At 53.9% G+C, this 13,752-nt stretch overlaps 2 protein-coding genes across 2 annotated transcripts; both read right to left on the bottom strand.

Annotated features, from left to right (window-relative positions):
• Window positions 1–2,203: 2,203 nt before the first annotated feature.
• Window positions 2,204–6,655, bottom strand: LOC119142905 (PHD finger protein 7-like). Its single transcript, XM_037376471.1, has 9 exons — window positions 6,649–6,655; window positions 6,392–6,483; window positions 6,177–6,287; window positions 5,729–5,877; window positions 5,072–5,126; window positions 3,402–3,620; window positions 3,176–3,282; window positions 2,937–3,050; window positions 2,204–2,693 (listed from the first exon to the last, which is right to left on the bottom strand). The coding sequence occupies exons 1-9, from the start codon at window positions 6,653–6,655 to the stop codon at window positions 2,204–2,206; spliced, it is 1,344 nt and encodes a 447-aa protein (XP_037232368.1).
• A 5,442-nt stretch (window positions 6,656–12,097) lies between these two features.
• On the bottom strand, window positions 12,098–13,072 carry LOC119142800 (olfactory receptor 52B2-like). The gene has a single exon (XM_037376181.1). It carries the CDS (start codon window positions 13,055–13,057, stop codon window positions 12,098–12,100), a length of 960 nt encoding a protein of 319 aa, XP_037232078.1. The 5' UTR covers window positions 13,058–13,072.
• Window positions 13,073–13,752: the final 680 nt, after the last annotated feature.

Genomic DNA, 13,752 nt, shown 5'->3' on the forward strand with positions numbered 1-13,752 from the left:
GGCACCGGCTGGCTGCAGCTGGGCATTGGCTGCGGGCCATGTCGGGCAGCCTCAGCCCGTGGCCCACGCACCCCGCTGCGGATGGAGCTGCCAGGTTTCTGAGATCCAGGTCTACTGAGCCAGGAGGAAAAACTTTTCCTGAGCTGAAAGCAGCCAGCACAGCCTGTAGGGGCCCCTCCAAAGGGACACTGGGCCAGCATGTTTGTTTCCTCCCTCTGGTGCTCTGTCCCCTGCTACAGGCCAGCCATCCCAAATTCTGCAGGGGCAGGGAGAAGAACCCCAAAGGTGTCTGTCCTCTCACAAGCCGAGCCCCACCTTGTACTGCAGAGCGCTGGGTCAGGCTACAGGACAAGGGGAGCTTTGACAGGTTTTAAAGGAAGAAAGCCCAAAAGAGGGGAGAAAAAAAAAAAAAAAAAAGAGAATAACCATAAATGCCAAGAACTGTTATTGTGAAGACATCACCATGGTGAAACAACTTTTTAACCCTAAGGATCATGAACTATGGCTAGCATGCTGCCAGCTAACAAGTACAAACATCACTCCATAGCACTGTGATATTTATTGTTAGCAATAATAGTATTAAAGATCCACATTAGGTCTTTATCCGCTGAACAGATTCATACTCACACACATTGCAATTGTTTTGCCCAGGAACGTGTCGGCTCTCAAAATCACAGCCGAAGCCGTCCTGCCCAGGCATCCCCTAGACGTGCCATTAGCCACCATCAGAGTGATGGGAAAATGCCTGGAAGTTGTGGCAAACTTGGGCCAGTAAATCTCCCACTGGTGGGAGTACTGGGGAGCCCATGGCACACACACACACATGCATGCACGCATCCCCCATTTGCTTCTTTGGGTCTTTCCTGGTGCTTCAGGTGATGACCAGAGCCTGGAGACGTCTCCATCTGTGATTCCCCATCTGCAGTGGTTGAGCGAGGGTTTCCTCCTGCCAGGGAGAAAAAGCGACTCTCAGAAAACTTCTTGGTGAAACCTCAAATCTTTCACAGCTCAACCCCAAATCGTGTTGGCTGCCACCCCCTCCCTGCCCGAGCTGAGAAAGGGACTCGCATGCTTCTCTAGGCTCCCAGGACCGGGGTGTGGATAGGCAAATGCTGGGAGCTGTTTTGGGGGCATGCCATGCTGCTGTGACCCCATGTCCTCCTCTAGACCCAGCACAAGACAGCCATCCGCCCAGTCCCATGGTGGCTCCATCCTGGCTCAGCCTGGATGTGCATCTGCAGGGGAGGGCACGGACATCCGTTACTCATCACCATGGGCCTTCTGGGCTCAGGGACGAGCTGGCATCCCCAGGGGAGCAGGAGCTGCGCTACAAACATGGCTCCTCCGCAGCTGGCAGCAGTATCCCAGCCTCTTTGCCTTGGACAGGGCTCAACAAACATGTCCCCAGATGGTTGGGGCTGCACCTTCTGCTCTGCAGCACCGTAACAAGTGTGACCGTGCCCTGTGCAGCATCCCAGTGCCAGGGCAGTGCCGACGTGCTGGGAGCAGGAGACCGCCAACAACTCTGAGACTCAAACGTGGGGCCAGGGCTCTCCTGGGAGGCCACCACCAGGGAATATGAAACAAGCGACGAGACGAGAGATGGCAAAAACGTTGGGCAAACCCAAGCACCGGTGGGGCCAGGGCCTGTACTGTAGCCTCGGGTCTCACCAGAGCTGTCCGTTTCTCTCCCTGCACTCACAGATGACGTCCCCACCGCCTGCTGCCTCAGCTACCAGCAACACCCTGTCCCACGGGGCCTCATCCTCTGCCCACATCACCAGCAGCAGCTGCACCCAGCCGGGGGTGATGTGAGTACCCACCGTTGTTGGCGTCTTGGGGTGCAACGACTGGAGCACTGCCCCAAGGGTTGCCAGGTGGTGGGACAGGGACATGGCCAGGGCCACCCAGGTTGCTGCCAGTGCGATCTCTTCAACTTACTTCAGTTCAACTAAATATTAATTGCTGCAAAAAAGGAAAATATAAACATATTTTGAACTATGTCCAATTAATAACCTAACCCAGAAATAATTTAACTATATCGATATGCCTGTTAATGAAGAGTCAGGAGTTTTGGTGCTGCAATACAGAATGCTATCGATCACCTTGGGTGTCTCTGAAGCCCCTGCTGGGGCCACAATGTGAAAGAAGGGACCCACAGGGACCACCTTGACCTTCCAACACGATGGGATCGCTGCTTCCGTCAGAGCGGGTTGTCCTTCGACCCAAGGCAGCTCCCACGGTACTTCGTCCTCCCCAGCCCAAGTTCAGATCCAGTGCCACCCAAGACAGCCCCATGGGGTGACACTAGAATCTCACCTGGGGCTGCCAATGCCAGTGGGCAGCCTGTGCCAGTGATCTTACTGGGAGCGCTGTGCCAGGGTCCCTGCGCCAGGGGACAAGAGTCTGGTCCGGCTGCAATGTCGGGCACTGCAAGGGGCAGGGAGATGATGAGCACAACAAGCCCCTGCCACGCTCCCTCCCTCCACGCGTCACAGCGCCTGTCCCCAAGTCCCCAGTGGCTGTGGGAGCCACCACGCCCTGGGCACCCTGTCCCCCCGCTGCACCCCTCACCGCTGTGCGTGCTGCTGCAGTCCCTGCACTCCCAGGACTCGGTGGCATCTTCCAGGGCAGAGCAGCACTGGTGGGTCCCACGGGAGCCACAGGAGCTGCAGACCAGGACTCTCCACGGCCTGCGGAGAGCAACGGTACCCACTGCCACCAAAGGTCCCCGAGCAGTGGGCTGACAGCCCCGGCACTGTGCCGAGCCCAGCTCTCCCCTGCTCCCGTCCTGGCAGCCGGGGCTGAGCTGCCAGAACGCACCCTGCGCCATGCCTGGCTCAGCATCCCAGGGAACCTCCACCCCTGCCCGTCAGAGGAGACGAAGGCATCGTGTCCTCACTGGGGCTGCGGGGTCCGGGACCACCAGCACTCACCCCGCCTGCTCTGCCTGGTCGCGGCCCAGAGGGCACAGGCACTGGTCGGCGTCGCAGGAGCTCTGCCAGAGCACCAAGTCGAGGAGAGAGCCCTCCTCCTCCCAGGCAGCATCCCTGTGGGAAGAGGGGAGCACTCAGCACCGGGGACGTGGGGGACACCCCGTCGGCACCCAGGAGGGCCAGTGGGGATCAGCTGGAGTATTGTGGAGGGCAAGGGAGGCAGTGGGGAGGGTACCGACCTGTTGGGGATTTTGATGCCCAAGCGGAACATCTCTGCCTGGAAGGCTGTCATGTCCCGGCACAGAGGGCTCCGAAAGTGGTGCAGGCCCGAGCGCAGCGCCTGGCCCTAGGGCAGAGGTGGCATCGGCATCAGCAGTGGTGGGAGGGACCCGTTCGCTCCCCGGAGCTGGGTGACGGGGTGACCACCGGGCTGACCATGTCAGGGACCGGGGCGATGGCGCCTACCTGGATGCAGCGGCGGTGGAACCAGGCGCTGGCGCAGCTGGGGCAGACCATGGTGGTATAACAGGGCCGCCCCGCCACCTCGTCCCGGCAAGTGGGATGGGGAGAGGCCGGAGGACATTGTGGCCTCTGCTTCCAGAGGTGGGCATTGGCCAGAAGCCCCTCTGGCAGGTCCCCAGGGGATGCATTGCACTCACTGTCCACCCTGGGGCCTGACACCGCCTTTTGAGCAGGGGGGACGCAAGGAGGGTCTGGCCCCCTGCTCCGGCCATGCTGTGGGGCACTGGGTCGTGAGGGACCGGGGCGTATCACGGTGCCTTGACCTCAGGTCCATCAGCGCAGCTGCAGAATAGGGGGTGGCGGGGCATTGGGACGTTCTGGACGGTCATTCTCCAGCACCACTGGTAAACACACCCCTGAGCTGGGGGCGGTTGCGTGCATCTATTCAAGAGCCCTGGCTCTTTATGACACAGCACTGCAAGCGTGTATAGTCACCGATGGGGTTTCGCATTTGCTTAACCTGGTCTTAAGCCTCCCACGCCCACTCATCCCCCTGCCTGCATCTGGGACCCGGGGAGAGGCCCAGGGCTGTGCTGCGTGGAGAGAGGGAGCGTGGCATGGGCAGGACAGTGCATGAGGGAGGGCTGCACCCGTCTTGGGGCTGCCCAAAGGTTTGGTGGAGATGCCACTGCTGGCCCCACCGCATCTGCTTCTACAAGCCCCTGTGGTGGCAGCGCTGGTGCCAGAAGAGGAACAGGTTCCCCTGCCAGTGAGCGGCTGCAGGAGTGCAGGGCTGGGAGCCTCCCGCAGTGCCCCCCCATCTGGAATGTTAAATATTTCCTCTGCCCCGGTGCTGTGACTTTTCCATCCATCTGTCTCCGCAGGTGGGAGTGTGACACCCTCGGTGCCCAACCCCAGTGGGGACGGGCTGGCACTGGGCACTGCTGGCACCCACAAAATGGGGGGTGGTCGTGTCTGGCACCCCAGTGGTTGCGCTGCCTTCGGAGGACCGGGCTGGGCTGGAGAAAGGGGCTGGCAGGAACCTCACTGGGTGCAGCAAGTGCCGAGTCCTGCCCCTGGGGAGGAACAAGCCCCGGCACCAGCACAGGCTAGGGCCACCTGGCTGGAAAGCAGCTTGGCAGAGAGGGGCCTGGTGGGCACCTCAACCAGCTGCCCATTGAGCAGGGGGTCTGGACCCCTTGGAAAGGTGGGATCCGGTATGTATCGAGACCCCACGGTGAGCCCATATACCACGAATTTAACGTCCCATTGTCCCCAGTTTGGCCTGTTCAGATTCGTAACAAATGGGGTATGGGCTTGGTCCCTTCCATATTGTTTTGTCCAATGCACGTAACAGTTGATACACGGGAAATAAATCCCTGAGCCCATGAGAACACTTCCCTAAGGAATTGTTCACAAACAATGAGCTGTGAAACATGGTCGTGGGACCCAAGGGACGGAAACCTGGTGTGCCCCAGAGCTGCGAGCTTTTATTTGGCATATACGTACTTGTTGGGGTTTTCCGGCATCAGGGTTTAAACCTGGAGATCCCACATGTTTTGGAAAAACTGTCCATCGAGAAACAGCGTTGAAGTGTAGAGTATTGCCTACCCACGAAGCACAGTGGAATTTTGTGTGGGAAGGAAAAGGAAAAACCTACGACCCGTCGCCACCCTCCACCGCTCAATATCCAGCCCCTCCGAGTCCTTTCTGGAGACGTCCTCGCACCTGCGTGTGCATGGAACAGCGTGTTTACGCGGTGCTATCGGTACCCCGACCACATGCCCCTCTAGAACATTGGCCTCTGCTGACCCCAAAGACAGCCGAGGGAAACGGGATGTTCAAACCCCTCGGGCTGCACCCGAGTGGGTAAGAGGGGTGCAAGCATGTGGGGAACATCCAGGGCCCATTTCGCCCCAGGCATGCTTCTGAGTGGAGAAGCCCACACTGAGCTGGAGATGCAGTGAGTGCAGGGGAGACCCCCAGATCTTGCCCCTGACCCTCAGCCCATGCCCAGGCTCTTCACAGTGGTGCCCATCCAGTTCCTGGGCCAGGTTGCCATAAATGTATATACAGAGGTATCTATACTGTGGCATCATTCAAACACACGCACACACTTTTTTTTTTTCTGGAGGCTTTGAATCTTCAAAATCAAAAGCCTCATTTAGATCAGATAACTATAATATTTGCTCATCTTGCAACATAGATTTCCAGGGAGGTTCCATCTGATACAGCTACATGTTGTCAACAAAACTACGACAGCGATACCTATAACAAGGATAGTTTGTAAGGGATTCGCTAGCCGTCCGGTTATTGACCGCCCGCCTAACTCTTGAAGCAGCCCTTTGCATCTCATCCAGCTGTTTCTGAACTGGGAGACGCAGCCCCGCTCGCTGCCACAGGGCAAGTGGAACGTCCGGCGGCCGCGCCAGCCGCAGCAGGAGATGGAGGCTCCCAGTAGCTGGCAGATGCAGCACCTCTGGGAACGGCACGGAGGTGGATGGCGTCAGCACCACATGCCCCTGGGGATCCCGGTTTGCCCTCACCATGAAGACTCGTGCCTCGTTTTAGGGGGCCACCAGGCCAAGGACACCGGGCCACTGATAAAGCAACCGCTCCTCTCCAAGTCCCCAACTCCCACAGAAATGGGTCGTTTTGAATCACGGAGGACCTGGCGGTTGCTTGCAGCCGGCTGCCAGAGCATCCCTAGAGGTTGCTGGCCCATGCAGCACGGCACGTGGGGCATGGGCACAGCGCTGGGGGCACGTGGCCCCAAGCCTCATCTTCTCTGCTGTCCGTTTCATCACCCGCCTGACGTCGCGGAGACTTGAGAAAGCCGTAGAAGCCATGTTGATCGGCCCCTCTCTGTCTGAGCCTGCTGGCGTGGAACTGCAAGAGCGGAACAGAGGGCATGTGCCAGGGGCTGCCGGCAGTGTGGGGCTGGGAACTCCAGGCTGTCGGGGAGCGGGGGATTTCGAGCCCCGGGGACTCACCAGGCACTTCTCGTGGACACAGAGCTCACGCTTTTGGCGCAGCTCCCCAACGATGTCCGGGCCGCAGTCTGCTCGCTGGCACAGCCCGCACACTGCCAGGGGACAACGGCACCGTAGCGTCACCCCCTGTGCTGCACCCCACTAAGGCCGCGAGTGGGATGGGGGAGAGGCCGGAGGACATTGTGGCCTCTGCTTCCAGAGGTGGGCACCGGCCAGAAGCCCCTCTGGCAGGTCCCAGGGGGATGCTCTGCACTCACCGTCCATCCTGGGGACCTGACACCACCTTTTGGGCTGGGGGGGGCAGAGGAGGGTCAGGCCCCCTCCTCTGGCCATGCTGTGGAACACTGGGCCACAAGGGACAGGGGCCTCTTGCAGCGCCCTTACCTGAGCTCCATCAGCGCAGCTGCAGCAAAGGGGATGGCTGGACGTGGGGACATCGGGACGGTCAGCCACCACCCTGATCTGACAGCACCCCTGGCAAACACACCACTGAGCTGGGGGCGTTTGGGTGTGACTATTTATAGGTCGGGGTCTGCCGGCACAGCGTCCGAGATGTGCTCCTTGATTTCCCTGTAGAGCTGCTCCAGAGCTGCGTACCCACCAGGGATGCTTTTGAGGTTGTTCATGGCCAAGTCATGGTTCCTTATGATTGCTCGTATTATGGCAGGACTGCTGAGGCCCTCTACTCTTTCTCTGATGCTATGTGGATCAGTGAGAAAGTAAGCAGTCACAGGATTTTCTTAAGCCAGCTGCCACATCTGAAGGTTGGACTTGACGAGGTCCCCAACAAGATCAGTCTTGTCAAGGATGTTCTGCCCAAAGATGCTCTGCAGCATCTCGCTTACCAAGCTGTGCATGGACACATCTTGTTCTGGAATGCTACTCCTCAAGTCCAACATGTCTGTTGAGTCCAGGCCTAAGAGATGTACACCTGCCACCCCAAGGTGGAACCTTAGCAAAAATGCATTGTTGTTGATGGTGTTCAGATCCAGGCATGAACTGAGGGTCCTAGGCAAGAGGTTCTCCATGGTCTGGGCCACTATTTTCTGGCTGAAGGTCAACAGCTTAGACAAGTTATGATGGATCAAGCATGGGCTTGGCAGGTCAGGTATGCTTCCCTAGTCGAGTAAGTTGGAATTACTGTGGCTGGGAGGTTGCAACAGGGTGGTCGTTCTTCATTGATCTTCCAGGCTATCCTGTGGTCTCTTTGGGGACCTGATGACAGTGTGCATGCTGAATCCACTGTGAACTCCTTGCTAGCTCAAAATGTCTTCATCCTTGAGGACTTTCCCAGCAAATACCAGGACCAGTAGATCAAGGAGTGTTTTGAAATGTTTGGCAACTTCTTCCTTAAACTCCTGGATGGTGCTGCTCTGAGCTACCTCAAACGGCTCCTTCTACCTGAGGGTCTTCACAGTCATTTTGATGATATTTGAGGAATCCATGGTGACAACAGATCGATGAGTCTCCATTGCCTCTTTGCTTTCAGACATGGTGGCTCTCAGACCAGGACTGTGTTTCGGTCTGCTGGAACGCAGAGATGCTGGCAGAAGGTGGGCAGCAACAGGGGTCAATGGCTGCCACTGGAAAAAGGGGGATGGCTGCTGCCCCTGCTATGGTGACAGCTGCCAGGAGGGAGCAGTGACACAGGGACAAAGACGGCCTCTCCCGCCAGTACAGACCAAATGCACGTACCAGCCAGATATTTTATAGTTGCTCTGCTTGCTCACCACCTGAGCAATCCCACCATGTTCTTTGTCCCACTGTGGCCTTGTCGCATGCCGGCCCAAGACCAGAGTGAGGTTCTGCTTGTATTCTCAGGAACAGGATTAAGACTCAAAATGGAGTCAAGACCCAAGGAACTTTATTTGCCCGACAACAGGTTTGCAAATGCAAAGCAGAGAGAGCGTAAGAAAGACAGGAAGGAAGGAAAGAAAGAGGAAAGAATGCAAACATTCACAGCAACAGCTACCACCCTGGAGCTGCAGCATCCCAACAGTCTGATTTGTTTTCAAGCCCGGTGAGGGAACATTCGGTCTGATGTCGGTTGGTTCCATTCTTTTGTAGGGTTGTCACGAGCTGTTCTGCTTAACCACACCTTCCACCGGGCAGTGGTGTGCATGTCCAATACCATCAGGTGGTCCTCAGGGGTCTCCAGGCCCCTTGATCCCCACAGCCCAGGGTCTGGGCACATGCACAGGAGTTTGGTTCAGTTTCTCAGGATTATCTCCTCCCGTTGCTCCCTGGTGTCAGTCGGTGGGTTTCCTGCCTTTACCATGTTGAGACAAACCTCTGTTGTGGTAGTGGTGTTGGCTTCCTGCCATAACAATGTTGACAGAAACCTCTGCTGTGGTGATGGTGTGAGTTTCCTGCCATAGCAATGTTGAGACAAACATCTGCTCTGGTGGTGGTGGTTCTCACCGACACAGTCTCTTACAGGCCTCCTGCCCACATAGAATTACCATGCAGCCATCCCTGTGCTGTGACATCATGGCTGATGTCAGAGTGATGAGAGCAATGGCCTGGAGACAGTGCACCTCCCCTGGAGCTGAGGTCAGGCTTCCTCGCCTCCATGGTCCCCAGTCAACCAAGTCCCTGAGGCACCGGCAGGACAATGACATGGGAAAATCCAGACTCAGGGGACTCCAGGACCATTTCCACTGGAGATGACCACTGCACCCAGCTGCTTGCAGGCTGGCATCACCATCCCACCAGTTTCAACAGCACCCACATTTAATCCCATGTTCAGAAAACGGAAACACTCCAGCACCATTAACAGAACAAATCTCTCCTTCACCCAGCTAAGAAAGCTGGTGTTTGTTTCAAATCAAAGCCAAAATGAAGTAAATTTTTCTTAAAATCCCATCTTTTATTTCTTGTTTGTATGATGCTTGGAGAAAAGTTTTCACAGTCCCCAGGTGGGTCCTTCATCTGCAAAATTCAAAGACTAACCTTCATGGATTCAAGATACAAATCCAGGTGCATACCAGAACAACAGGTTAATTTGTTTAGCCTCTTTTTCATAGCTTTCAAGTTATTTGATGTTGACATTAATTTTCTAAATTACAAAAGTTTTCTTTTAATCAAAAATCTTCTGATCCATTTGCAGAGTGCTTATGTCATATCTGCTAATCATGCAGCACAGTAGCTCCCCGAAGAACATGGTACGTTTCTGTTTCCAGACAGCATGCCAAGAGAAGAGCACTTCCAAAGCCCCAGCATTCTTGTCTGCTATAACAAAGAGCTCCTCTGTAATTACGAGTTTAGATAGAATGCATTGACATGCACACCCGTGCCGGGACACCAGTAACAAATTACCCTCTCCTCTCATGATTCATCCCTCCATCACTGCCACCGACAACCTTTCTCCCTGCTGCGTGCAGCAGTAGTAGCACAGGGCACCCGTCCCTCTGTGTGGTGACCCCACAGCCCTCTCGTTGTCACTGGCTCTAGTTCGCTAAGAAGTGATGGGAAAACAGTGCTAAATATAGCGATGGTGCGTTTGATCACTGTTTTCTCTGTTGGTTGATTGTCAGAGCACGGAAGTAAGAAATGGGAATGGTCCTCCTGCTCTCTTGTGGACATCAGTAAGAGCCGGGGAAAACTGACACCTTGGAGTCAACACTGCCATGAGATCTCACATGCATACTGCAACAAGCAGAGATCCTTTATCACGTGTACTGCACCCCAATGCCAAGGCACGGGGCACCTGCCGAGGGGACCCAGCTCTGAGCAGCCTGTGCTCTTCAGGGCTGGGTGGTGCTCACCTGCCATCAGGAGCACAGGGTGTCAGGGCTCTCCCAGGCACGAAAAACCCATCCTGCCTCACCGGCACACGTATCCTCCTTTTTGCAACACAGCTCCGTGTTAAAAAGGGGCTTACTCACCTCACCCCCGCTGCACTACCTGGAGCAACCTCTAACAGGTGAGAAATTCCTTCTGATTTGCAGCCTATATTTATTTTTGATGCCTGTATTAACGTGTGCCTAGGGAGTGCCTCTCCTCTAACAGAGTCAGGACATAAATCAACCTGCAACAAAAATTCTGATGGAATTTCCCAACCACTCTAACACTTCTCTCCCCACTAAGGAGGGTCATTACCCTGACTAGCTCCAGTTCTTCTTGGAATTTGGCTTCTGGAGCTTGTGAGGATTGGAGACTGTCCCAGGAACTGCACGCAGCATTACAGTATGTTCAGATGCTGTTGTTCTGACACACCACAATCACACACACCGTTTTCTTAGGAAGATGAAGTTTGGGCCTGCTGGGAAAGTAGGTATTTGTGTCTCACTAGAGACACTTGGTTGCAGGAGGCAAAACCTTTCCAAGACAGTTTTGCACATTTCTTGTTGTCATGTGATCCACATGTCATATTCTTACTTTAGCACATACTGCTAAATCTGAAAGCTTTGGTGTGCATCGAGTGGCAGTGTTGATGGCACATGCCACCCAAGGTAGGACACTTCACTGCAGCACTAACTTCCACTGGCTCCCTGCTCTGGCAGCTGTATCCTGAAATGCATGCCCAGCACTGAGCTCCCTGAGGTGCCAGTGGGGTCTGGGCATCAGCAAAAACATCTGGTTAGCAACAAACATCTGGAAAGGACTCTACTGGGGTGAAAGCTTTCAAGCTGGTTATTTGTAGCCACAGGGAAGTTGTCTGGTACCTCGGCAGCCTCACCAGGCTACTCGCCGCTGCCCATGCACACAGCAGGGAGACGTTGAAAGGAGGAACTGTTTCCCTCTGGCCTGGCTGGATCTCCCTTTTCTGACACCCTGGGAGGTGCTGATGACAACCCGCAGGTTCAGCCCCAGCCCCAGGACCATCGTCCTCCTGCACTTCCACCAGGCAAGAAAGCAGCTCATTTCTCTCTGCAACTGTGATCCCACCTCATCCCCTCTTTCTGACTTGCTCTGGCCCATCACTCAGCTCTCAGCAATTCTTTAAAAAGAGCAGAGGTAGTGCTTTCTCATAGGGACAGCTTTTTAGAGAGGGAAAGAGAACAGGACACACAGAGCACTGAGAGAGTTTGCCTGAGCAGAGAGTAACACTTCTGAGCCAAAGGTACAGCTGGGATGCCTGATCTGATGCCTCTGAAGCAACCCTTCCTCCGTTATAAACCTATCCTACTGAAAAAGAAATCTTCAGGTGGTTTGGGGGAATAGTTTTTAACCTATGTGTTTACTCTAAGTATGGTCCAATAGTATAGTTAAGAGATGCCATGCATGCTAACATGCAACACTGGCTTTTATTTGTGTTACGCCTTTTGAAGACTTTGTCAATACCATCATTTTTAATAAGAAAGCAATTCCTAAAGTGAACTCCATCACACCCCCGTGGTTCAGAAGAACAAGTTCATGACATGTCTTTTCACCTGACTCCACAGATAACAGCCAAGATGTAGATTTATTGTCATGCTACAGTGAATGCTGCCTGCCTCCACCTTGCAGAGGACTTCCCACAAGTGACCTGGGGTAGGTTCTCATTTCTTTGATCACTCTCCTTCCACTGCCAATTAGAGATCCTGACTTTTGTCTTTGTCTTACATGTTCTACAGCCTGTTGGGGAAAGTGATGTTGGGTGTTCTGCATTTGGCTGTGACAGCAGAAGACAGACATGTTGCCTGCCAGTGTAAAGAAAGCATTTGGGGTGGGAGGCTTAGAGTCCCACCAAGGTGTTCACTTTCTGACAATGACACCTCACCCTCACTCTTGAAGCAAATGACTGTTGGGGGAGATGAACACTTTCACAACCTTCTCTTTTATCTGTTTTGTTCTCACGCCATACACAATGGGGTTCAGCAGTGGAGGGAAGAGCACATACAGGTTGGCCAGTAGAATGTGGACATGGTGGGGGATTCCCCGACCAAAGCGGTGTGTTAAAACAGTGAAAAAAGCAGGAATATAGAAAAGTAATGTGACACAGACGTGACAGCCACAGGTACTGAGAGCCTTGTGATGGGCACTTCTGGAGGGGAGTCTGAATAATGCCAGAAGAATTAAAACATAGGAGACAGCAATGAGTACAACATCTACCACTATTGCTGCAAAAGGTACCGCAAGGCCATACAAGATATTGATGGAGATGTCAGCACAGGCCAGCCGGGCGATACCCATGTGCTCGCAATAGGTGTGTGGGATGATATTGTGCCCACAGAACGGCAGCCTTTTCAAAAGAAATATACATGGAAAAATGACACAGAAACTTCTCAGCAAAGCCACCAGCCCAGTTTTGATGACGGCTGAGTGGGTCAGCACTGCTGGGTACCGCAGCGGGTAACAGATGGCAACAAACCGGTCAAACGCCATGGCCAGCAAGATCACCGACTCTGCCGAGAAGCTAAAATGAAGGAAGAACATCTGGGTCAGGCAAGCGCCAAAGGAAATTTCCCCAGTGTTGAACCAGAACAGAGCCAGCATCTTGGGCACAGTTGTGGTCGACAGCATCAAGTCAGTGATGGCCAGCATGGACAGAAAGAGGTACATGGGCTGGTGCAGGCTATGTTCTGTCCTTATGACAAACAACACAACACCGTTTCCCAGCAGGGCTGCCAGATACATGGAGCAGAATGGGATCGAGATCCAGATGTGCAGCTTCTCCATGCCTGGGATGCCAGCCAGTATGAATGTTGCTGGCGTCAAGCTGGTAAGGTTGAGTGGTGGCATGTTTCACCTGAAAGCAAAGGCAGAAGACACTGCAGAACATTATTTTAGAAACTTAAGACCTTCCATCATTATCAAATGTCTTGTATCACCATCCCTGCTCTGCTAATAGCCACAGCCAGATGTAAGATCCCGCATTATGAAGCCCTGTGGTCTGCAACGTACTATGCATGGTCAGCATGTACTTATACTCCTATTATGTGTAAACAGCAATGTCCAAATTTTCTCTTCACTTGATTTTAACACACTGTAAGTGTATTTTCCTCCCAAGGACTCCTACATAGACCAGAGTAAATGGAGATGGAATCAGCCTTTATTGCACTAATACCTTAAACTGATGCTCTGTAAGTCCAGAGCAGAAGGAAGAAGTCAGGCAACAAGAGAGGAAAGGTCAAGTGTTTGCAGGGATGCACAAGATGTACTTGGGCATCGGGAACTGTGGAAGGGACATCTGGGAGTTTAAAGATAACTGGGCTCACTCTAGATTAGAGAACAAAATTAGCTTTAGGTTTCAAGTTGGCTGCCCTTGTTCCTTCTGTATTTCCAAATGTCCCTCTCTTTCTTTCTCGTTCTGGAACCCAGTTCAGCTGGCTTTGCACCTATTTTTCAGCGCAAATCTAGCAGAAATAAAATTTAACCAGGCACTTTGAAAGAGCTTTGTGTCAGGGGAAAACCTGTGTGAGAAGGATTTCACCCAG

Source organism: Falco rusticolus, chromosome 2 (genome assembly GCF_015220075.1).
Source record: "Falco rusticolus isolate bFalRus1 chromosome 2, bFalRus1.pri, whole genome shotgun sequence".
NCBI lineage: Eukaryota > Metazoa > Chordata > Aves > Falconiformes > Falconidae > Falco > Falco rusticolus.